Source organism: Haliotis rufescens, unplaced genomic scaffold (genome assembly GCF_023055435.1).
Source record: "Haliotis rufescens isolate VD_foot unplaced genomic scaffold, xgHalRufe1.0.p SCAF_13, whole genome shotgun sequence".
Classification (NCBI taxonomy): domain Eukaryota; kingdom Metazoa; phylum Mollusca; class Gastropoda; order Lepetellida; family Haliotidae; genus Haliotis; species Haliotis rufescens.
This window is the reverse complement of record NW_025963813.1, coordinates 22776069-22802407: the sequence shown is the minus strand read 5'-3', so window position 1 is coordinate 22802407 and position 26339 is coordinate 22776069. Positions and strand designations below refer to the sequence as shown.

The 26339-nt window shown below is 39.2% G+C and overlaps 1 protein-coding gene across 6 annotated transcripts in view; it reads right to left on the bottom strand.

Moving 5' to 3' along the window:
- Positions 1–26339, bottom strand: part of LOC125378613 (protein LZIC-like) — a 202425-nt gene that overhangs the window by 143995 nt on the left and 32091 nt on the right. For all 6 annotated transcript variants that reach the window (XM_048394320.1, XM_048394319.1, XM_048394321.1 and 3 more), the window contains one exon: positions 11122–11240. In XM_048394320.1, coding sequence (XP_048250277.1) covers positions 11122–11222 — 101 coding nt within the window. In that variant the 5' untranslated portion in view covers positions 11223–11240. The remainder of the gene's footprint in view (positions 1–11121; positions 11241–26339) is intronic.

The window sequence follows — 26339 nt, the reverse complement described above, 5'->3', positions numbered from 1 at the left end:
TATTTATGCCACATAATATACATTTAATAAGGTTGATGTATACTCTCAAAACATTTAAGCAAGATCAATTAAACACTATTACCGTATTCGACGTAATAACCGCCCCGCTCTAATAAGCGCCCACGGCATAATTTGCGAATATATTGGCTAGTGAACAATCCCATTTAGCACTCCTTCCGATTGATCAATGTACACAAGACTTATTTATTCGCGTATAATACGCACTTAGTGTTATATGCATTCTTAATTATGGAGCAATTAAATTCTGGAAATACATAACTCTCGCATATAAACATTTCAGTCCGTCAGCATAAACCACGAAATTTATTCGAATAAGAGCCCCCTATTTCTAATTTTGAGAGAGCTCTGGGCGCTTATTACGTCGAATACGGTATATGATATAATAATATACATTATGGGTTTATATCCGGCGCTCGAAGAAGCATCTGAAAAGATGGATACTGTTGATGGATTTCGATTACATCAAATAAGCGACATAAAACATCGAATAGAGAAGGAGAGGGAGTTTAGACTTGGATTGTGTAAAAAGTATCGCAGAGCTGTGTATGCTCTAGACGGAGTTGACACTGCGCTTGTAACAGCTGGCATGGGACTCGGTGTAACCGGCGTTAGTTTATTATCAACTATAATCGCTGCGCCTATCGTACTTGGTATGGAAGCTGCAGCCGGAGTCTCCGTACTGGCAGGAATAGCGATAAAATTTATTTCTCGTAAGTTGCAAAAGAAAACATGATAATTTTTGGATACTCGCCAAAGCAAAGTTGAACACCATTGAGGATCATATTTCAACAGCACTGGCTGATTGTAAGATATCCGAGGAGGAGTTTCGTTTAGTGTTGTCAGAACTAACCAAATACAACGCAATGATGCAGGAGATTTGATCCAATTCTCGTAAGACCACTGGTATTAGCGAAGATGAGAAAAAAAAGTTCATAGAACAGTGGAGACAACAAGCGCGTCAATTATTCCATGCCGAAACCAAAGAACTGGTTGGAGATTAAAAATAGATTGTTTGATCACATTTAAACGATGCTTACATAAGTATATAATAATGGAGAATTACAAGCCAATCAAATGGCAAGAATTACCACAGGGTATATATTTATCAGTGATGTCAAACCAACCAAATACAGTCATCAATTGTTTCTTTCCAATTTCGAAAAAGAGTATATAGTCTGGTCTCCTAGTTAATATTGATGATAATACGAATCATGACGATCATTGAATCGCATCATCGTTTTTGCATAAAAAATTCCCTCTGTAGTAGCAGTATATGTATATAAATCTGGCGCCAGTGGAAGTGGTCCAGAACTTTCATTACTTATACTACTCCAATAATCGGTTAAATAAGTGATGTTTGAAGGAAAAGTAAAGTTTCATCTGTCATTGTACACACTGAAAAGAGTTATCCCCCCTTCTGAATATTGATTTTGACACACAGGTTATTTTGTGAATTAAATTCATTTACATCGTTATGCATGAAAATCATAGCAGAAAAAATGTCTTATGTCAACTGGACTCATGGCAAAACGATAGTGCATGGTGCAGCAAACACCACTATGAAATGTGAATGAAACTTGAAATAAACATCATCAACAATCTCAAGCCACGCGTTGACTGAGCAAATTTGCAAAATCCATGGACGTGTTTCATGTTTTGCAGTTCATTTACGATACAAAACTTCTGTGGTAGTAGTTTGAATATACTATCACATTGAACCCATATGCCTGCGAGGTTATGATAAAACAATTCACTTCCGGGATCCTGACAGCAAAATGAGAATTCGAGTGTATTACAGGCATATTTTGATTGGACCTCAAGATTAAATGTGCAATATCTTCTGTATTAGATACAGAGGATACCATTTTTTGTTTGAAATGTCCACCAGTGAAATGCACAACACGTTCTCTGTTCCCTATCAGATGATGCGACTCACACTGCATGGAGCTATGCTCTCCAAGCCTCGTTTTCATATTTCAAGATGGCGAAAGGTCAATAACTGAACATCTAACATCATATCCCGCTTAATTTGTGCTGTGTTTCATTACATGAAACAATGATTAATTCATACAACAGACCTTTCAATATGAATCATATTAGCACAATAAAATGAGTAAATGTTGTCCAGCAAACATGTTTCAAATTGACATTTGACATCGTCAACTTTTTATATTTAATACTCTTATCGGCTCGGCTGAACACCCTTGTCATGCTAATCTGAAAACTCCTGTCAGGCTATTCCAAACACTCTTGTCAGGCAATCCCAAACACCCTTGTCAGGCTATCCCAAACACCCTTGTCAGCTATCCCAAACGCTCTTGTCAGGCTATCCCAAACACTCTTGTCAACTATCCCAAACACCCTTGTCAGCTATCCCAAACACTCTTGTCAGGCTATCCCAAACACTCTTGTCAGCTGTCCCAAACACTCTTGTCAGGCTATCCCAAACACCCTTGTCAGCTATCCCAAACACTCTTGTCAGGCTATCCCAAACACTCTTGTCAGCTATCCCAAACACCCTTGACAGCTATCCAAAACACCCTTGTCAGCTATCCCAAACACGCTTGTCAGGCAATCCCAAACACTCTTGTCAGCTATCTCAAACACTCTTGTCAGCTATCCCAAACACTCTTGTCAGGCTATTCCAAACACCCTTGTCAGCTATCTCAAACAGTCTTGTCAGGCTATTCCAAACACCCTTGTCAGCTATCTCAAACACTCTTGTCAGGCTATTCCAAACACCCTTGTCAGCTATCCCAAACACTCTTGTCAGGCTATTCCAAACACCCTTGTCAGCTATCTCAAACACTCTTGTCAGGCTATTCCAAACACCCTTGTCAGCTATCCCAAACACTCTTGTCAGGCTATTCCAAATGCTCTTGTCAGCTATCTCAAGCACTCTTGTCAGGCTATCCCAAACACTTTTGTCAGGCTATTCCAAACCCTCTTGTCAGGCTATTCCAAACACTCTTGTCAGCTATCCCAAACACTCTTGTCAGGCTATTCCAAACGCTCTTGTCAGCTATCTCAAACACTCTTGTCAGGCTTTTCCAAACACTCTTGTCAGGCTATTCCAAACACCCTTGTCAGCTATCTCAAACACTCTTGTCAGGCTATTCCAAACACTCTTGTCAGCTATCCCAAACACTCTTGTCAGGCTATTCCAAACACCCTTGTCAGCTATCCCAAACACTCTTGTCAGGCTATTCCAAATGCTCTTGTCAGCTATCTCAAACACTCTTGTCAGCTATCCCAAACACTCTTGTCAGCTATCCCAAACACTCTTGTCAGCTATCTCAAACACTCTTGTCAGGCTATTCCAAACACTCTTGTCAGCTATCCCAAACACTCTTGTCAGGCTATTCCAAACACCCTTGTCAGCTATCCCAAACACCCTTGTCAGGCTATTCCAAACGCTCTTGTCAGCTATCTCAAACACCCTTGTCAGCTATCCCAAACACTCTTGTCAGGCTATTCCAAACGCTCTTGTCAGCTATCTCAAACACTCTTGTCAGGCTATCCCAAACACTCTTGTCAGGCTATTCCAAACACCCTTGACAGCTATTCCAAACACTCTTGTCAGGCTATCCCAAACACTCTTCTTGTCAGGCTATCCCAAACACTCTTGTCAGGCTATCCCAAACACTCTTGTCAGGCTATTCCAAACACTCTTGTCAGGCTATCAATTTCAGGGAGTATTTGTTAAGAAAATGAATAGGCATTAATATAATGAAATTATAACAAGAATAAAACTAACTAACACAACATGCTGTTTAAGATGTTTTTACTCAATACATAATGTTTTTGTAACATTCCATGACCTTTTTAAGGTATTGTATTACAACATCAGAAGTGAAACAACTTTCCTTTCATAAACATGCGTGGTGTCAACATCAACAAGAGTATCTGAGCATATAATTTTTAGCTAACACTGTCAGATAGGATATTGTTTGACAAGTTATCTTAATATCCAGTTATTCCTGAATACAGTCTAGACGTGTCAAGGATAAACATATAGACCGTGTAAATACTGTCATGAATGCATCATAATAAAAATAATCAATAATTCATGCAGATATTGTTTCTCGTTTCTGCAAATTTATGCATATCGGGAATGTGTCATCTATAATTCATGGTGACTTTCGGTGCCTCAATTTCCAGCACAATACCCCAGCAGGATTAACGCCATCACTTTACCTGGCGGTTGTGCACAATACCAGTCTTTATAGCTAAAATGGATAGAATTATCATTAAACCGCTCGCATGTTATCAGAAATGAGCGGGCCACTGTAACTTGATAATACCCTCATATTGCTTGACGACGAGACATTATCACTCCCATTGTTAGATGACGTTATAGGATAGGGATAGGTGACGTCACGTTCGATAGTGACGTCAGCTGGTTTGTTTTCTGACGTTTCCATATTTGTAAAAGTGGGTCAGTGTCATTCGGGTTGATTGCAGTAAATGTTGCCGAACCAATATTGTTGTTTCTTTTATCTGATAACAAATTCAATCCATTTCAAGCTATAACAACGGTAACACTAATTTACAGCGCATTATCATTTGCAGAAGCCCTCGGTCTTTTCAACTGTCCTTCTTCGTCGGGCAGTCAATGGAAGACCTCAGGCTTCTGCAAATGATAATGCCCTGAAAAATAGCCTTACCCTTATAATATTAATAAAATGCTCAACAGTTTTAAAATGCTGGTTGATGATAGTTGCATCGATTATGATAAGAATAAAGTGTCATACAGGGGCACAATAATTTTACGATACTTTAACGTCCAGGGCAGAGCCTTCAGTAATCTGTTCATAATATTAAAGCATCACATCAAATAAAAAAAAAAAGCAAATAGATACTCACATACATATTTAAGACGTATGATGCAGACCAACTTCTTTCAAGTCGTTAAGGGTGAGATGATCTAGTTTTGATATATAGAGTAATATTTCAAGTTATATATCGGCTATAAACTGCCAGACCAGATTATCCCATACAACCCAAGAATATTATTATCAGTATGGGTCTACGCATATCACGGACGATCGATACACTTCTTGTCATTTGTCAGAGTGAGTGAGTGAGTATGGTTCTACGCCGCTTTTAGCAATATTCCAGCAATATCATGGCGGGGGACAGCAGAAATGGGCATCACACAATGTACCCATGTCAGAAATCGAACACTGGTCTTTGGCGTGATGAGCGATCGCTTTAACCACAAGGCTACCCGACCGTCCTCATTTGTTAGAAGACAATATTTGTAAAGTTTTCAAAAGATGCAAATAAACATACATTGAGGCAATTTCATTGACATTCACAGTAATATTTATTGACAGAAGGTAAAGCAAGCTTTTTCACGATTTTTATATTTTGTTTTTGGTTTACTTGAAACACTTTACTAATATCGCTTATGTTCTGCACATACTGCTAGTCTCCAGTTCTTATGAACGTGGGTGATGGTCTATCACATAACTGTCACTAAACAATAATATATTCATCAACAGTGCCCCTGTACATTCATGTTACAACTGTGTTCCCCTGTGCAAATATTACGTAAAATACAATAATATCAAACAAACACTTCTGTCATCTACCTTTCATTTTACTTTGAGTGTTGGCCAACACTGATTTGTGCGCTTGGAATTGTAAGAAATTAAAAAGCATTGGCGTGTCTGATACATTATTTGCAAGGTGCCCGTTGGTAACCTATGTTATCTCTTCCGGACCACAAAAACATTATTTACATGGTAAAAACTGTCATTTTATGATGCGTCATAAAAGGTGTAAAATATGGTTTACAAATTGAGACTTTTCATACTATGAGTTAGGTGAAATATATAAGTAATCAATATCCAAATGTTGTAAAAATAAAATGGCATCAGACTTTGTGTAATTCATTACATTTGATCATAAAACTAGTTCTCCATTAATATGTTGGCAGCATGAGTCAAATTACACAATGAATGTGGGGATCTAAAAACTAATTTCTTTGACACTGTACATGAGCGCGAATAGAGATGGGTGTGGGGAAGCCTCTTGGTGCTTGTGGTGGGGTGCTGATGGACTGCAGTACAGGTTACATTTGGCATCTTGGAATTCATCCCAAATTATAAATTATATAGGATAGGGTTGCCCGCTTTACAGCAGAAACCAATTTATCCATTCTCCTTAACAGCAGAGAGCTCAGTGTCTGCTTTACAGAGGATGGTCAGCTTGGCAACAATAGTTGCCCTCGCTCAATGTTTGTCAATGGTACTTGCCTGGCAGCGCTAGCTGCATAGCAACATGGGTTGGGGTGGGTACCTCCACATCCGCGACCATTTCATCCAAATAACATCTCTTGTCTTAATTTCATGCATGATAGCGGAGCCTGGCCTAACTGGGCCTTTTCCTTATATAATATTTGGGCAGCATGAGTCAAATTAATCAGGTGAATGTGGGGATCTAAAAACTAATTTCTTTCACAGTGCCATCCATTTCTCTATTACTCATTTCTTATGCAGTACAATTTCTTCATAGTTTTATGAGGTTACAATATTATTGGTGGTATGCAAGAAGGGTTACACGATTTATGCCCCTTTGTAAACAGACAGTTTGTTCCATCTCACAGTGTAGAATGTATGATCCTGTTGCCTTAGAAATACATGTTCTTCTTGAATGTGATGATTACAGAAATAGCATGGATCATATCAGGATTTTCAGAGTTTAGCAGATTTATCATTAACTGATGATCTTTCAAAAATACCTTGCAACATGGGGGAGAAATTTATACCTCAAATGTATATACGTTTCACATATAAGTAAGACATGGTATTCATCTTCTACTTCTCTGGATGAACAGTTTGTACAAATAGAGCTCACAATATCACCATCTTTGTACCTGCAACATACATTTACATTAAAATTGTGCAATGAAATTCTAAGTTTAAAATAAGCTCTTATTAAACTTTTACCATTTAAACAAGTTAAATATCTTTCAGTTGGTAACAATGATTTTACTTTGCTGTAATTGCTAAGATTCAGAAATACTTTGGTGCCACTGTTGACAAAATATATCCTTTTGTCTTTGCTTAAATGAATATAAAAATAACTGTGGATCTCCCAAATCCATACATATGAAAAGCCACATATAACAAATAATAGATTTCTCACATCTGTGACCCAATTATTTTTACCATTATCAATACCATTACCAATACTTAATTACCCTTAATTGGCTGGCTACAAAAATATTACTACAGCCTGTTTCACCAAGGATTGCCTTGTTTGAGGCAAACTTACCAACACCTAGAAAACATTTGAAATATGAAGTGTAAACTTTTTAATTGCAGCGTAATACTTAGCACCCCATATTTCAGAACCATCATCAGCAAAGAGAAGGCATAATGGCCATTATTTCTTGTGTTACAAATATCCCATGTTGGCAACTATTTTGCAGATCTATAGCAAGTTCATTTATAAAAAATAAAAACAACAACAGACTTAAAAAACACAACCTTGTCGTACACCGGAGGATGTTTAAAGTACAGACATTTTACCATGACATCCTTTAGTAATAAGTAAATACAATATCTTTTTCCTATTAACATAGTCAAAAGCTTTGCACAAATATTTAGAACAAAGAGCTTGTAAAACAAACAAATTATCAACAGTAGAGTAGGTAGGTCGGAACCCTGCTTGGACTCGGACAGTAAATCATTTACTTCGATCCATATTCTCGATCATTTTTCTATGATTGACGTGAAGATTTTCCCCACAACATTTAGTAGTGAAATGCCTCTATAGTTACTTGGTTCACAAACTGACCCAGATTCATATAATGAAATAATCAGACTTATATTCCAAGATCCATGTCTAAAATCTTATTGAACAATAACTTCAAGTATGGTGCAAAGACATCCGATGGTAGTTTAAAGAATTCAGGGGGTATCCCATCTTCACCTGCGGACTTGCCCGTACTCAGATTATTGATAGTGTCCGAGTCAGTGCCCTCACCTGACAGGAGTTCATCCGAAAAGGGTAAATCATAACAGTGATCACATGTATGAGAGAGCAGAAACTCCTCCACAACACAATCAAACTCATTATTATCAGTTCCCTGTAAGGGATTAAGAAGATCTCTAAAGTAAATCAGCCAGTCACTTGGAGATATATAACTTGTCAGTGGACGTCTCTGTTTGGACTTTTTCACTGTCTTCCAAAACTGTTTACAATCACTGTGTTCAGCAGCGGTATTGATTTCTTCATTTAGATGTAATTCGTAGTTAAGTTTCTTTTTGTTGCAACATTTCTTAAAAACATCTTTGGTTGATATGTACTGCTTTAAGTTTGAATCACACTTACAACTTCTAAATTTATTCAAAAGTCTGTATTTCTCCGAATTCAAAAACATGCACTCCTTATCAAACCATGGAGGTGGTTACAAAATGTTCGTAGGAATGCCACCTATCATCATAAAGATCTCGATTCGAAGGTCATAGCAATGGTCTCAACTGCAACTGCTAGTGCTGAAAAGCCTCTTGTGACTTGAGCTCTCACCAGCTTGGCGTTTGATGTGGTAACCTGCTGTGCAGTGGTTGAGTAGGTTGGACCACTGGGGCAGAGGTAAGGGATGGCTTCCTGCAAGACTTCTGAGGCGTTTAACCACCCTCTCGCCGGTGACCAAGACGTGATGACAATGAGAGCGATGCTCTTGGTTGCCTTGATCTTCTGCATGACCCTGGAAAGAAGTACTGGTGGTGGAAAAGTGTACACTCTAAGCCCTTCCATATGGATTCTGAATGTGTCCACTGCCCAAGCCTGCAGGTCTGAGATCGGGGAGACAAAAAGTGAGAACAGGTAGTTCTAGCAAGTGGCGACAAGGGCAATGTTGGGAAGGCTTAGGTGATGACACACAAGACAAAAATCTTGGGAGGAAGCTTCCATTCTGAGGGAGCTAAATTGTCTGGCCTGGATCTGCCAGAACATTCCAACATCCGGGAAAGTGCAGGTCCAGAACACGTTGGCCCAGCCGATCTATCAGATGCAAGAACAGGAACATCTGTTGAAGGAGGGAGTGAGAGTGTGTCATCTCCTGATGGCGCATGCACCAGACCACCGTGAGGTTGGTGGAGACAGCGAGTTGAGTGTACCGGAGGCGCTTCTGCCAGTTTGATATCACCTGAGTGCTTTCAACTCAAAGTTGTTAATGTATCAAGTGCTCTGTGAACTGGACCACGGCCCTGATGTCGTCTGGTCCTCTAGATGTGCACATCAACCTGTAGAGGTGTCTACGAAAACAGGTGGGACATCGGGGATAACTCTGTTAAGGAGTTGCTTCCTTACACATTGGACTCTAACGTCCACCGGCTGAAACGACTCCTGAGGGGAAGGGGTAGAGCAACAGATAGGCTAAGGGTCGTGACCTACCTTGTAAGGCACCAGGAACTGTTGGATCACAAGTAAGTGTAGTCAATCTCAGCTTGTCACATCATGGGTTGACATGAGCAATCCCAGGAGCACTTACCACTGACAAGTGTATCCAGTAGATAAGGTTGAATACATGTAAAACTTTGGTCTGAAAGATCGCATCATATGAAGTAAGGTGATCATTTTCATTCCTTGGGTGTCATATATGCACCCCCGTTCTTATTTTGAGGTGACGATGAAGGGAGGTGCCTCGTTACTGTGTGTAGTCATCGGAGGTCGACAAAACAGTCATGGGAAGAATTATACAGTCTGAGAGTTCTGGACACGTGACATGTAGATCCCACTGCTCAGTTATCTAGAACCCTGCATTTTACCAGAGATGAGGTTCAAGCTCCACAATCAAACAATCCCCTGTTAACTGTGGGGTTGACAGACAAGTGGTGTTTCCGAGTTCTCTAGAGAATGTGTGACATGACATGTCTTGTGAACGATGATCCTGGGGTGGGTACCCAGTAGCATATGACAATTCGGTAAAATGTCAATAAGTCGTGAATTTGTGATGATTTTCAGCTTTGGGTACAGATCACGTCTACCAGAAGCTACATGAAAGAAATTCTACAAGAGTACTATGCAACATTGGATTAGACAGGGAGAATTTGCAGAAACTTTCACAGAAACCTCACCATGGGAATAACGCTGCCAAGGGCTTGAAGAATATGTTATATGAAAGCCAATTGTATGTCCAGTAACAACTCTCATCTCTTGAGGGTTGATGGCCCTGGGGGGTCATCCAATCTGGCGGTGTCAAAAATCTGCAGAATGAGAGCATGTAACCACAAGGAGATCGGGTCTGGCGGAATGGAGGTAGGCTTTGACCAATAGTGTCTCGTTTATCCACGCCCAGGCTAGCCTCTGCTGGAACATGAACTGCATCATCTGCAACCAGGAGTGATCCATATACGCAGCCTGGAGGAGCTGTTGAGGTGCCAGCTGCAAGGGCGGGGCCAGAATCCCAGAGGTGCCAGGAGCGCTGGCAGTGCCATGTAGCTGCGCAGGAGTGAAGGTCCAAACCCCTGAGACAGGTGGTATGCTTGCAGTAAGGCCGATCCCCGGGTCATTGGCGCCAAAATAGTCATAGATGTGCAGATAGGCGTAGTCGTCAGTGTGGTCATTGGCATCTGGAGAACTGTCGTCTCTGGAGTAGACACCATCACCTGTACAGGTGAGGTGTTTGCCCATCAACATAGATAGAAGAGACGTAGGGGAGGCTGATCTTAGAGGGGTAGACACTGGAAGAGGCTTCCAGCCCGAAGAAGATAGAGTAACCATGGGTAGTGGAGATGTAGCAGTCTCAGAGAGCAGTAAAACATCTTCTTTTCAGCTTGTCAACAATCCTGCTGCGAAAGGGAACTTCCGAGAGACTCATATTCAGCCCATATCACTTTCTGAATATATCTGAAAACGAATGATCAACCAGCTGATGATGTGTTCAACCTGACCAATTGTCAGGATTCGTCATGACACAGGTTTTCTGAGTATTTGGTGCAATTTTGGTTAAAATATATGCCAAGGAATATCAGGTGCATTTATCTTTACACAACGTATCTGTAGTATTCTGTTGACAGCCTGACAACTTCGCTTCATAACTTTCCTCAACTGAAAAAGAGAAAATCATGTGTAGTGCATTACCTGCATTCCTCCAAGTCAGTCAACTGCTGCATGAGGCGATCAAGCTGTTCTTCCATATTCTGCCTCAGCTTGGTTGTTTCCTGCTGCCCTCGAGAAGCCATTGATGGATTGTAGAGTAACTGGAAAAAACATGTTTGGTTTACTGCACTGTCTTTATATCAGGGCCTTGTAAGCAACTAGAGACATGAGGCTCGGTAGTCTTCATACTCTTCTTCCAGGATACTTTTTGCTTTTTCAGGACCATATAATGGAGATGAACAATGATACGTTCAATATACTGGACACTGATTTTATACCTTCACTGAATTTGTTATCATTGTGAATAATTCTAAAAACACTACCTCTATTACATCATAGCTAATACTCCTACAATTTGGCTAACATCACACCAAAAATTCTCCTTCGATTTTCAACAAATGTCCTCTTCACCCTACCCAACCAGTCCTACCTTGTGCAAAACCCTGTGCACCCGGCAGGAAATGTTACTTTTTTCCAATCACTACATCCACTAGTTGCAGAGAGATTGGGGACGTAGGAGACATCATATCCTGATTTGTTAGAGGCAGCATTCTTTGAATTATACACAACATTTGTTTGATAATTCCTTTGAATAACCTACCTCTATTACATCATAGCCAGAATACACTATACTTTTGGGTGGGATCTTGCATATAGTAGTCCATAATAGCTGACAGTAATGTTGTGGAAAGGTTGTGGATTGGCAATGTCATGATACAACGTTGTCACAACATTTTGTCACTGTGTTATTTCACAACGTAATAACAATGTTGCAAATTTACATTGTGAAAATGTGCATGGGTCATCACACAATGTTTTTTAACTATGTTTGTGAAACATCAGTGAAACTTTATACAGTCTGCTTCTTGATAGTCATATGGGAATAGAATTGCTTCATCAAAATCAACTTGATTTCATCGAGTACCAATGCAGTAATGCACAACTTTCCTATATATTCGGCATTTTGATTTTCATCTCTTAATACTGAAATCTCCAAAACATAATTGCATCTCTCTGACAACATTAGTATTACGTTACATTGTTACATTGCAATGTTGTTGTTACGTTGTGGACTAACCACAACGTAACAACAACATTGCAAATTTACATTGTGAAAACATTGTGCATTGGACATCACAAAACGTTTTTGTAAATTACCTTTAGGAATCCACTTGCTGATCTACCATCTCTTAATTTATTTATTTTTTAAACACATATATCTGTGTAAGAAGTAATCTGTATTCTGATAAATGTCTAATGACAATAAAGCTTACATGAGTAAGATAAAAGTCCACATGTTTTGTTATTAGCTGTTTACTCATAGTCACAAGCAATATTACAGTCAAATAATTGGCGCACATTTTTGGCAGCGTGAGAGTGACTGCTGAAAAGTAAAGCCAAGATGCCACATGAAGTAATGTAAGAATGGTGTCACATTATCGCAGAACATATGATATCACCAGTTATCTTAGGCTAGTTCAAGCTCACTCTGGATATATTATTACAACCAAGTCCTGGATAGTTGATCTGTAAATTCGGATGAGATAAGTTAATTTTTCAAAAGCAGTATCCGCTAGTTGTTATGTTTCTGTACATGCTGATAGTCAAATGATTAGACTGCTTCGTGGTCTAGTGGTAGAGCGGAAGGTTCGGGGTTTGATCCCCGGCCGCATCATACCAAAAGACGTTAAAAGATGGTACTTGTTGTTACCCTGTCTGGCGCTTGGCCAGAACAAAGGGGCTAAAACAAGGACTGGTCGGCTCGGAGTCAGTATACTGTGTCTGAGTGGGGTATTCATGTTAAACTGCGACATGGTATCTCAGTGAGCTAGCACTATAAATCAGCATCAGTACGGACTAGTACAAGCAGCCACACACACACACGTGCATGCACGTTGCTATATAAGTGCAATAATCTTGGACGCGACGTTAAACCCAATTTCACCTCACCTCACCTCAAATGATTAACGTATCATGTTACTCAAAAGTAGTGGGGTTTAGAATGCACTTTGCTGGTCACTTTCAATGAGCGTCAGTGTTGATATCAATATTTGTGACACATGTATATAGTGTTGAAGGAGGCCCAAGGTTTTTTTCCATATTATAATCTTGAGTAAAAAGGTAATTATCAAGGGCAAGCAGTGTACGTTTGACCAGAATTCACTCTGTGGCCGTCATATTACGTTCTGTTTTTGATCATAAGCGTAGCCTATAGGCCTATCGTATGCGTTGCCTACTGACTACTGACAGTTATTGCAATTTCTTCCGTGTTATTTCTGAAATCATTACTATTTAAAGTTTACTGTACACATACTAATCTACTGACTTTGATTTTTGTGAAACAATTTCGCTCATTTCAGTCCCTGGAAAATGTTGAGTAGATTTCTGTTAATGTTATACAGAGAAGAGAGGGAATCAAAACAATGGAAGTATTCTCAGGTCGAATAACTGTAGGTTGCCGCTAAATGATGTTATTAAATTGCATTTTAGGGAAGAGTGAGAAACATGCTTGTTAATTACAAATAGGCCTAATTAGCCCGGACTGAACTGGCCTAAGTATGGTTAATCTGGTTGATGGTGTTGTCTAAAGTTATATTGTAGCAAGGCGCTTACATGTGTAGGTCAATATTTCCCCAAAAGAATCAATTCATCATTTTCCAATAAATATATCCGACTCCCTTCTAATGCAAAGAAGCAAAAGTAAAACCAGTCTATCGTCGCACGCTATAATGTGTATAGGGTGTTTGCGGTAATTGGTCCTTGGTTGTGTGGTGATAAGCTAATTGATAGTCAAAAGTTATTTCAATATATTGTCAGTGAGTAGATCATCATTTGTTGATTATTAAGGTGAGATAGGAGTAGCCAGTGTGCACCAATGAAAAATACAATGAAATTGATAGCAACCATATTCGTTCGGTTTTCGATCTCCATATTTTGCCATGTACTACTGTACAGAATAATACTTAACGATATTGAACTACTTTATGTTCAATAAATGTAGCACTATTCATTTGATATTTTTGTCAAATTCAACTGAAACCCGGACCCGTGTTACACGCATGGCACACATGTGTGCAACAAGTGACCCATACGCTGCACATCTGTTGCACATGTGTGTTCAGTGGGTGCTCAACCCGTGTGCAACCCATTGAGCATGAAATACTCCTATCCCCCGCCAGTATGACATGTCCGGTTGTGTGCAATGCATTAGCTCCTGTGAACTATGTTCACTGGGCCTTTTTGTAAATGGCCTAATTGCAGCACTAAGAAAGTTATTACTGGTGTTGTTTTGCCATCTGCTGTTTATGATAGAATATGTAACTGTATTTGTAATGAGTAAGGATGAGACATATGGACAAACAACTTCTTTATTACAATTAGGATCGATGGTTTCGGTGTAGGTTCTAACACCTTTATCAAGCAAGTGAAGTACAGAGTATGGTTGACAAGAATATATACAGGATAGGAGGCAGTGTTTATACAGTTGAGTAGGTTTAAGATCAGTTACACTGTTGTATTTGTAATGAGTTGTGTTTCTGCATGAAGTTAGTCAGTGAATGCAACACACCGTGTCCATGACACTTTTGGAGGAACATACATACAAGCAATGCAGAACTTTCCAACAAGAAAGGAAATGTATTCAATACTGCAAGATGACATTATGTGCCAAGTTTGGTGAAGAAATATGGTACAGTTTTCAAGATCTGCTCTGGAAACGAGGACTACCGCCATTTTCAGTCTAAATCAAAGTCGTTGCCATGGAAACTCGAAAATAATTTTTTGTATAATCCCAAACTATCAAAAGGCACCAGTTCACCACAAGACCTATCTATGTGCCAAGTTTGGTGAAGAAATATGGTACGGCTTTCAAGATCTGCTCTGGAAACGAGGACTTCCGCCATTTTTAGTCTAAATCAAAGTCGTTGCCATGGAAACTCGAAAATAATTTTTTTTTTAAATCCCAAACTATCAAAAGGCGCCAGCTCACCACAAGACGTGTCTATGTGCCAAGTTTTGTGAAGAAATATCGTACGGTTTTCAAGATCTGCTCCGGAAACGAAATGTGACGGACAGACGGAAGGATGGAAGGACAGACGGACGGCACCCATTCCTATATCCCCCTTCCACTTCATGGCGGGGGATAATAAGCATAGCACTTTGGTATAGTAGATTGCTATTGCAGGATATTTTTTATGTATGGAACAATTTAACCAGTCACCCTCAAGGCTCCCGTGCTTGCGCTCGCAAAAACTCAATATGTTGATATATTATAACAGTCAAACTACAACTGATATGGCTTTTACTGAGTCGACATACTGAAGAAAATATGCTGCTTGAAATCGGAATATAATTTTTGTGAAATATGTCTGTAAATGAGTGTTAGACCGTACATTTATGCTGTGATGCATATCTGATATGTTTTCTAAATTATCCCCCACCGTATTGTGCATATTTTCATCCGAACATACCCCAATATGGCCTGGAGCCATGCGGGCCCATGTCAGAACATTCCTAGAGTGAACCCTGTAGGTTGATTGTGTGTCGTACTCAGACCAAGGGTTTGGGAGGTGGCTCATAATATCAATCACTGGTTTGTCTGGCCAAGAATCCATTCTTTTCAGACTGGAGTTTGATATCAAAACCAAATTATGTTAGGTGTTTTTTATTATGGTACTCAATTAATAATCTTTGTTACTTAATATCTGGAGGCGGAGATATTTCCGATCCAACGTTATACATGTGGATATAAAATTTACAGTTTTTCTTAAATTTTAGGCAATTATACAATACATGTTATTTTTTTGGATAAACCATAAAGACATGCGTAATGAAAATAGTTCTAGTTTTGACTTTGTTATAATGTGGTACTTTTTTTCGCTGCAGCAAGGGTGAAAAAGAGACATGAGCATTCCAGGAGAAAATAACAGGGAGGGGGATGACCTGGAATTTTCTATGGAGATTAGATATTTTTTCAGTCACAGCTACAAAACCAGATATATTTTTATCTATCTCTATGAGTGTGAAGCTAAGCACCTTGCAACTATGTAATTTTTGTGCAGTCAATTTCTTTTTTTTCACCAGCCTGAAGCATATTATTTTTGTCACAAATTTTCAGCAACAATATATTTTTTCGATAAAATCCCAAGCCACAACCACCCCCTAGAATATCAAATGGCCAGTCCCTTACCATGTCTGCCATTCCTGTTTCCTGCAAGACAAGCCTAAAGGGTAATGGTGTCTGACTATGCGTTATAGTCATGTTTGTCATTGTCAGCAAAACACGACACTGTTAACTGGGTTTTTTGATGCCCTGGTTTCAAAACATTGGTGAAGGGTATCTCGAAGCATACACATTCACGTGACAAGAGCAAATTCCAAAACATTTCCAGAACAAGTCGCAAAATGTTTTTGTGATGTTTTTACAGCATTTTCATCCTTCTAACACAAACGTCCATGGTAGTCTACAAAATAACATTGTAGGGATGTAATATTATAACATTGCCACAACATAAAATACAACATTACCACAATGTAAAATACACTCCCATAACGTGAAATACTTAAGAATTGACCTTCACTTTGTGTGAGTTCATTGGAGTATGAAGCTGCATAGAGCCAAACTGCATAGAGCCAAAGGGCCAAACTGTATGAACGTCGGAGCTTGCGACGACGTTCATACAATGTTTGGCCCTCACTCTATGCAGGTTCATACTCCAATGAACTCACACAAAGTGAAAGACAATTCTTATAATTTTTTATCACAATTTCTCTCCTCAAAGGACGTAGGCCAAGATCTAAACACAATTTTATTTAGTACGTGTGACTTCATGTTTACACTGACAGCCAAACAACAACCAGCTATATCGCAGAATAAAATAGTTCCCCAAAAAGAGAGGTGACATGGGCGTATGAATGCAGAACTTGCTCTTCAGAAACATCTTACGCAACACATGTGTTCATATAATATCCCCATTAGATGAGAAAGGTCTGTAATGAACTACCTCAGTAAGTCAGTCACAATGACAGCGCGTCGTAATACATTTACATCAAGTACAAGACGTCAAAATGGCCGACAAGATAAAAGTGACAGGAGGATTTCCGAAGTTGTTAATGAACCTGAAGCTTTTTCATGTGTTAGTCATCATTGATCAACTGACCGATTATTGAAAGGTGATTAAAGATGCGCCAAACAGACACCAAGGTAAATTCATAGATTGCTGGAGATGGTCACTGTCAGCCTAGACACAGATCGAGTCGATACTGGCGATAGTTTGGATGTGCATTTTCTCGTTTGTTCATTAGGATGGGCCGTAGCGAGGAAATTCGTGAACAATCATGCAGTCAAGCTCTCTTACGTTTCTTAATGTATACTGAAATGCTGAGACCAAGATTAAAGGTTCTAAATGATCAGAAATAATGCTTGTATGTATGTTTTCGTGCTAGGGAATTCCCAGGGGTTTCCCCAGGAATGTGGAAGTAGTCCGTCAGTGTTTACGTCATTTCAAGAACACGGTCTCGTGAAAAACGTATGAACGTCAAATTGTGTCGTTCATACACTTATGAACGTCAATTTCGCGGTCATGTGACCGACCTCTCGTCTAATGGGAAAGCCGTATATCCTGTAAACTTCAAATTAAAAATTATAACGTTATGACAATGACGTGACGACATTAATGTGATGTATCACAACGTCAGCCCACAACGTTGTGACAACATTAATGTGAGACCACAGAATAACGTTGTATGGACTCCAATGGAATGTCTTAACTACACCACATGGTAAACATAATGTTGTCACAACGTGAAATTGTTAGCCTGGTGACATCCTCATGACGTCACTTCCAATTCTACTATTGAATCTTAATCAGGTTCCATTGACGTCATTCCTGGTTACCTGAAGTCACTTCGAAATGAAATCTGAGATCCAAAGGTCTGGATACAAGTGCCTGACGCTGGTGAAAGTTCAATTTGTATCCTGTGCAAACAACCTTGAGTATCAAATGGTCAGACGGAACAAACTTTCAAATGTCGGCGTAAGCTAGGAGCCATCCCATCTGTCCCGGAGTTGGCATCAACTTGAAATCTGGTAGCCCATAGTGGAGGTCCACAGACAAAGCCAAGTCGATGTGATTTGTTGACAGTAGAGTTGAGTCTGAGGGGGTAATTTTGAAAGCTTCTTGGGGAATAACAAGACTCTCAGCCCGAAGCAACATGTCAATTAAAGCTTAGGTTCCCGAGTGCGACAAGGCAAGTAGGGTGTTTGTACCCTCATGCCACCAGACTAATGGTGGACAAATGGAATCAGTCAGGCTTGTCTTGCCAAACGTTGTCAATGACATGGTGCAATTGATGTATAGCGAGCACCATAGCCGTGACAGGTTGAGATAACACCAACTTCTTGAGAGGCTCAGAAATGCTAGAGCAAACCTGAGCAAGCAACACCTCTATTTTCCTGACGCTGTGATCTAATGAAAAACAGCAACATTGCATTGTCATAAAAGAACCAAGTTAACTATATATTTAATCAGCTGTTTATAATTATTGAAAGATATTTCTAAATTTTATATTTTATTTTGTCCGCCTGCTCTCTTGTAAGTTGCGGTTGGAGATGGTTAACAAAAAAAATATGGATGATCTTATGCAAATGATACCTGGCATGCCACATAAGGAGTCAAAGGGAATTAAAAACTGGTCACGGGGGCTGCAAAGTTTCACGGAGTGACTTAGCTCCCTAGTCTTGGGTAATAACTACCAGAGAGGTTCCGGGGTGTAGAGTAGTATAGATGATGGGGGGTCTGGCTCACTTCCACTAGAGCCAGATTCATATACCTATACCACGACTACAGATGGAATTTTTTATGTCAAAATGATGATGTGATTTAACAATAGTCATGATATTGTATTAAAAGAATCATCAATATTTTTACTAATGTAAGCATTCGTTTAAATATGATCCAACGATAGGAAGCAATCTATTTTTAATCTCCAACTAGTTCTTTGGTTTTGGCACGGAATAATTGACGCGCTTGTTGTCTCCCTTGTTCTATGAACTTTTTTTTCTCATCTTCGCTAATACCACTGGTCTTACGAGAATTTGATCGAATCTCCTGCTTCATTGCGTTGTATTTGGTGAGTTCTGACAGCACTAAACGAAACTCCTCCTCGGATATCTTACAATCCGCCAGTGCTGTTGAAATATGGTCCTCAATGCTGTTTAACTTTGCTTCGGTAAGTATCTGAATATTATCATGTTTGAATGCTTTCTTTTGCAACTTACGAGAAATGAATTTTATTGCTATTCCTGCCAGTCCTGAGACTTCGGCCGCTATTTCCATACCAAGTATGATAGGCGAGGCGAGGCGAGGCGAGGCGAGGCGATTATAGTTGATAGTAAACCGACACCAGCTACACCAAGTCCCATGCCAGCCGTTACAAGCGCGATGTCAACTCCATTGAGAGCATTAACGGCTCTACGATACTTTTTATACAATCCAAGTCTTAACTCCCTCTCCTTATCTATTCAATGTTTTATGTCGCTTATTTGATGTAATCGAAATCCATCAACAGTATCCAACTTTTCAGATGCCTCATTGAGCGCTGGATATAAACCCATAGTGTATATTATTATATTATATAATAGTCTTTAATTGGTCTTGCTTAAATATTTTGAGAGTATACATCAACCTTATCAAATGTCTATTATACGGCATGAATATCTTAGTAAGAGAAATGCTGTCACTTTTAATAATTTGGACCCCCTCAAGGGTTGCAACGGGTGATGCTCCCATATGAATAATACTGCAACGTTGATGCTCATGTTTCTTTAGCCATTTAATCAATAGACCTGGTAATATTTCGAAGGCATCTTCCGGTGCATCTCCGAACAAGACTTCAATAATAAGCTTAGAAAGATTAGGTATTGCACTCAAGTTCTGTTTAATATCATTGAATTCAGTAACCAAATTTAAACTAACATTTTTTACTGCTGGACGACTATATAACATATAACCTGGGTTTTCTGGCAGGGGGGTGACTAACACACTTTTTCGTTTTGATGGGAGATAAGCCCCGAGTACGATCCCACTATTTATTATCTTAGTTAAATTATGTGCCTAACCCATCATCACATATGGAGGGGTAATCACGATATTCAATAGCCAATCGATTTTTGCTTCGACCATAGTCCACTTATTATCATCGTTGTGAGTAAGATTGTACGAAGTGTTTTTATAGAGTCTACTAACGTCGACATCGCTTAAATCTCCTAGATTACCTGTGAATGCAACTTCTTTCCGCTTGTATACATTATCTTGTAAGTGTAAAGTGTATAACTTGCCATTGGTGCCGGGTTTACCGAATCCTTCTATGTCTCCGAGATCGGAAAGCGCAATTGTATTACATTGTCTAAGGTTATGCGTTCCAGGGCCGGATGAATCAACCATTATTTATAATATGGAGTGTTACACTCAAGTATCCTATATGCACAGGTTGATGTTTTACATCTAATACAGAAATTTTGAGATCTGAAATAATACCCCGCTTTAATTTTTTATATTGTAATGTTGAGAAAGATTCCGTTCTACCACTATTATATTTTTCATCTTTGACTGGAATAGCTCTCAACAGAGTAGAAGGACTTTCGAGTTGAATATTATCCGCCGTGCTTATCTGATCAAGATGGATGCACAACTCTTTATAGGGAACTAAATCGGGTAATTTAACTCCATACCATGTTTGGTTGGGTTCTATTGCTATTGATACTCTTTTTTCTCCTCCTCTTACAAATCCAAGTGTATCTGATAAGCTCCAAAAAATAATTACTTCCCTTTCTCCAGTTTTTATAATCAGCATCCCATTCGACTCATTTTGTGTGAGACTAACTCCCAAAGGTTTAAAATATCATCATTGAGGGAGCATATGCTGCAATACCCATCAGGTATAACAATGTTAGTGAAGGAACCATTATCATATAGTTGTATCTCATTATTACCTCTCGCAGCATTTATATTGGTCCACCGTGGATAATACGTTACATCGCATAGAGCGACTTCAAGTTGACCATCCGAGTTATCGATAGTATGAAGCAGTTGAATAGACTGACCATTTGTTATTCCTGGGAGTGTTACATACATATTAAATATACAAAGATACTATATCATAACTTAAATATGAAATCAACTTACATTACTAATCAGTAGATTTTAGTAACTGCCTCTGGTGCTAATTTAATTCTTAAATTCCCTGATATCTTTGAAAAATACAGGGTCACGGCATCTAGCGATAAAATGGTGCACGATTGGTTCCACAATCCGATGCAATTTTGGCAGAACCAGTTAAACTTTGCCATATGGTGTGCCACAACGGGATGTGGTGTATCTCTTTATGCCCCAGGATTTGAACTAAATAAGTCTGTTTTATTATTTCACGTGTACTATCAGATAAGACGTATACTTAAAGAAATTAGTGCTCCATTACCGCAGGATCGAGCATGGAATTCCACAAATAATCCATACGATAAGAGGGCCTTCGAACGTATTTGTCAGGAATTTAATGTTTCTATGAGTAAAGATTGGCATATTAAAGGAATTAACCATGGTTTAGGCATTCCTTACACAGGGAAAATAACCGTCAAAGAAGAAAGCGATGATTTATTTAAAGAAGTTAACAAAGGTCCATTTAATGTGTTTAAGTTGTTGCATACCAGCAAACTTTACATAAGAATGTATGATTATTTTCTAAAAACCCATCATTGGTATAAAGACTGGGAACTTTTGAGTAACGATTGGAGAGGAATTATTATGAGTTTTAAGAGTGGTTTAATTTATATTGTTACAAAATTTGTACAACTGAACGATACTGCAAATGCTTGGAATGAATTTCTTAATGATAAAACAGAAAATAAATTTACTAACCCAGGAGTTGTAAGAGTTAATGAATCAATAAGAACTTATGTATGGGCATATCTTGGCGCACAATCGCAAACACGAACAGGAATAATCGGTTCTGGGACGGCACTAGATGCACAAAAACAGTTTGTTGCAAACGTGGAGGATGCTTTTAATTCACCAGTTGACAAACCATCTTCTATAAAGCGTTATCAAGATGTATTACAGTACGCTCAATCCAAAGTGGACTATGTTTATGCACCGGGACTATACATGTCTCCTAGTAATATGGAACTTAAGATCGGTCAAGTGATAGGTTATAATGATAAAATTGTTATTGCTACCGATCAACAAAAAACAGGTATAAATTCAGATATCAACACTGAATTAATAACGCAAACAAACACAGGTGAAACGGGAATAGTCAAGCCACAGATATCTACTAACACATCTACTAACGCACAACCACAAGTGCCACCCCATATTGCAGTTAAAAATCAACAACATATCGATGAAAAAACAGCGCTTATAGTAGGTGGAGTCGCAGCTGGTTTACTCATGATTTGGTTAAATAGTTCTTCGCGAACTGATTTGGTTAAATAGTTCTTAGTGGATACGTACAACAGCCCGGCAATTGCTACGACCAGTGCACACAAGTTTTGACTAAGCCAAGTGGTGGTCTTAGCTAATAAATTCAAGAGCCAGGAAACAATACTCCCTATTATACCTGGAAGTGCAAATGCGGCTTTCCAAGCGAGCTTTCCCAGTGTTTCTCCTAATGCCTTTAAAGGCTTTTTTATCCACTCTTTTACACCACCCCTATCACTAGGCGGTGTGCCACCTCCTGTACCTCCACCGCCACCGGTTAACGTGAGAGTCAAAGTTGATATAATAAATCCCAATGCGGTTAAAATACTGGCAATGGTTATTCCCTGTTCTCTGAACAATGTTTTAATTCTTTCAGCCAGTGTAGTATCATCGTTGAGGACTTGATCGATAGTTTCTCGAATTCGACTGATTTGTGAACGAAGGGCCTTTCTATTACTGGAAGCAGCCTCGAGGTGGGCCGATCTTTCGTCTTCTAAGTTACGTAATCTTTCTGCAACGTGGCGTCTACTGAATTCATCACCCGCCTGTTCAAGTTTTGTTTTCTCATAAGCTATATGCTTGTTGAGTTCGGATAGCTTGGCTATATTATTGATAAGTTCTCCCCGCATTGTTTGCATTGCCTTGTCAAGACCTCGTAATTCCCTAATACTGAACTCGGAGGATGGTACACTGACCGTGGAATTATCATAGTAGGTATCCAAGATTTCTCCGAGTCCGTCCGAGGCCACCGTCGAGCTTTCTTCCAAATTATCTATAGTACCAAGTTCATAACGCACAGTCCGAAGAACCTTAGTAGTCTTCGCAGAAAGTTTTTCTCGTCATGAGAAGTCTACAAAACCTAATTCATCACCAACAGTGCTGATACCATGTTTAACAGCTATCGTAGGCAAGGCTAGGGGCTTACGAGTACAAGAATTCATAAGATCAATATCTGGAGCACCACGCAGTCGCAATATTCCTTTACTATCTAATTCAAACTTTGAATAGTCACGACCCATTGGGCTAACATCTTTAAAGGTATCGTAATAATCATTAACGATTGATTGTAAAAGTTCATCGCTAAGATTCATGCCACCAAAGCTGGTTTCATCAGTACCCTCTTCGATTGTACTAGTATCAGTTATGTTATCTAGATTAAAATCATCCATTTTTATATTAAACATAAGGTTACATAATTTCAATATAACAATGTCTTCGCAATACGGACGCAAGTTAAACCCACCATGTAGACTTCGAGATCCATTAGGGGTCAAAGCAATTCCCCAGTCTGTAACTATAACTAATAACCCGAGTACCATTGATCAGAATCAAATGCTTCTGGTTCCCTTTTTCCTAATCCTCCTGGAACTGTCCGACTAGCATTTACGATTAGTTTGACTTCTACCGACGTTTACAGGGAGCCTGCTATCGTTAAGTGAGTGAGTGAGTATGGTTTAACGCCGCTTTTAGCAATATTCCAGCAATATCACGGCGGGGGACACCAGAAATGGGCTTCACACATTGTACCCATGTCGGGAATCGAACCCGGGTCTTAGGCGTGACGAGCGAACGCTTTAACCACTAGGCTACCCGACCGCCCCTGCTATCGTTAAGAAAATCGCGATTAAAATTAGTGGTAATGAGATTTTGATTATTGACGGATAAAGAGCGGGAAGACTTACAGTACCAGGTCCCGAGGTTATAAAAAAAATTTCGTGCTCAACTCAGGTTCGTGCTCAAATACATGCTCATGCTCAAGTTCGTACTCAGTTGAGATTTGTACTCAAGCAGAGGTTATAAAACATCTTGAGTCTGTACTCAGCTGAGAACAACTCACGCTCAGCTTGAGCATGCTCAAAGGACTCTTTGTTTATGATATAAGCGGCAATTTGGAACTCTTCCGTCAAGAATGGTAAGAAAACAACCCGGATGTTGTCGTCTGCTTATTTACAATGGCAACGGAGGGCGTGACCGAATCACGAAGGCGGGGTAAGGAGTGGTCAGAAGCGGAGGAGGTTTGTCTCATCCAGGAAGTTGTTCAGCGAGAGCAACTGTTGTTCGGTGAAATAAAGGGAAGCGGTGTGAAGTCCATCCATCGACAGCGGACCGATGGATGGCAAAGCATCACGGACATCCTCAACACGTAAGTTGTTCATATGTTATTGTTGTTTAATATCATTTGCAGCATGGTACGCTATATTATCGCTGTAGTTAAGTTATAAATACGTCTTGCGCAAAGTGTTCATTCAACTTTTATGACACAGGATTGATCGATGCTGATTTTTTTACTGTGTTCGGTAAAACAAAGTATACCTGTCATAAGCGAGTAAAAGAGTAAGGAGGGGGGTGGGGGGGGGGGGGGGCTGTGTCTTCGCTTTCCACTAATTGTGGTGGGATACATGAGAATTATGTTGGTTACACTACTTCCTGTTTTGGATTATGCATAATCAATATTCATACGATCTAGTTAGGGTCAAGGTCAAGGGACATCCTCCAAACGGTTTTAGTGGATTCTTTTCAAACCAATTTCGAGTGGAGGTTGGGGTAATTAAGTTATAAAGTTCTCAAGCGTAGGCGTGACATATCGCAACAAGTCCTGTATTCGATCATGCGTTGAAATGTGGTGCCCAGATTTGCATAAGTAAACAGTCGAAAATGTGATTCTTCGTTGCATTAACTTTATTGTATATACCTGTAATCTAAATGGAGACATGTATTTTCATGGGCTTTCCCCTCCACAATTCCTTGACTGTGAAGAAGAAAACATGTTCTGTATATTAATTTTCAAATTATATCTCTTCTTTTATATACTTTCAGAAGACACATCAATGCCAAAAGGGAGGCTTTTGAAGTGAAGAAGAAGTACTTCAATTTGAAACAAAGAGGTACTCTTTTATATTAGAAAAATACTAAGAGGCATATTGTGTCAACATTGTTACTCCATCATAATGTATTAAATGGTTATTATATAATTTATGAAACACATGTTTATCCCTCAATAACACATTAACACATGTCAATGAAACCCAAATTTAATATTTCAATATATATGTTATTGTTACTGAACTAAACTGTAAGTTTGTATTGTAGCTAAAAGCAAGATCGACGGCCTCAGAAGGTCAATGGCCACAACTGGAGGAGGAGGGCCTCCACTCCCAGCACTGTCCAACGCGGACGAGGTCCTTTGTCAGTCTTTGGAGGGGAGGCCAGGTATTCATGGCCTAGAACATGGTATTGACGCTGATGGTATGGGCAGTTCAATATGTAAAAGATTAATGTAAATTTTAAAGCCAACTATTTCTCATTAATGTTGGTTATGGTGAGACCTATCACCTGGGACAATGTATTTGGATGACAAAAATACTTATCAAATATAGTACAAACAAATCAAGTACTGTCAAAAGACAAAGGAAACAACAACAAAAATTTCAGACAACTTTTTTATGCCTGTGATCAAAGTAATGAATACATTTGTTGTGAATTGCACTGGTACAAAATCATTCAAATAATGATTAATATTTGTCAGATAATCAAATTAATCACTCATCACAATTTCAGTTGTTTTTGTCAATTCTATCCCGAAAATTATTAAAATAGCTGCATTACTGTATTTTAATATTCTGTTCACTTCAGTCATTCATGATGGCGATGTAGCTGCCGCTTCACCAGGAGGTAATACATATCATCATATGTCTGAATACTATTAACATGTATTATTATACATAA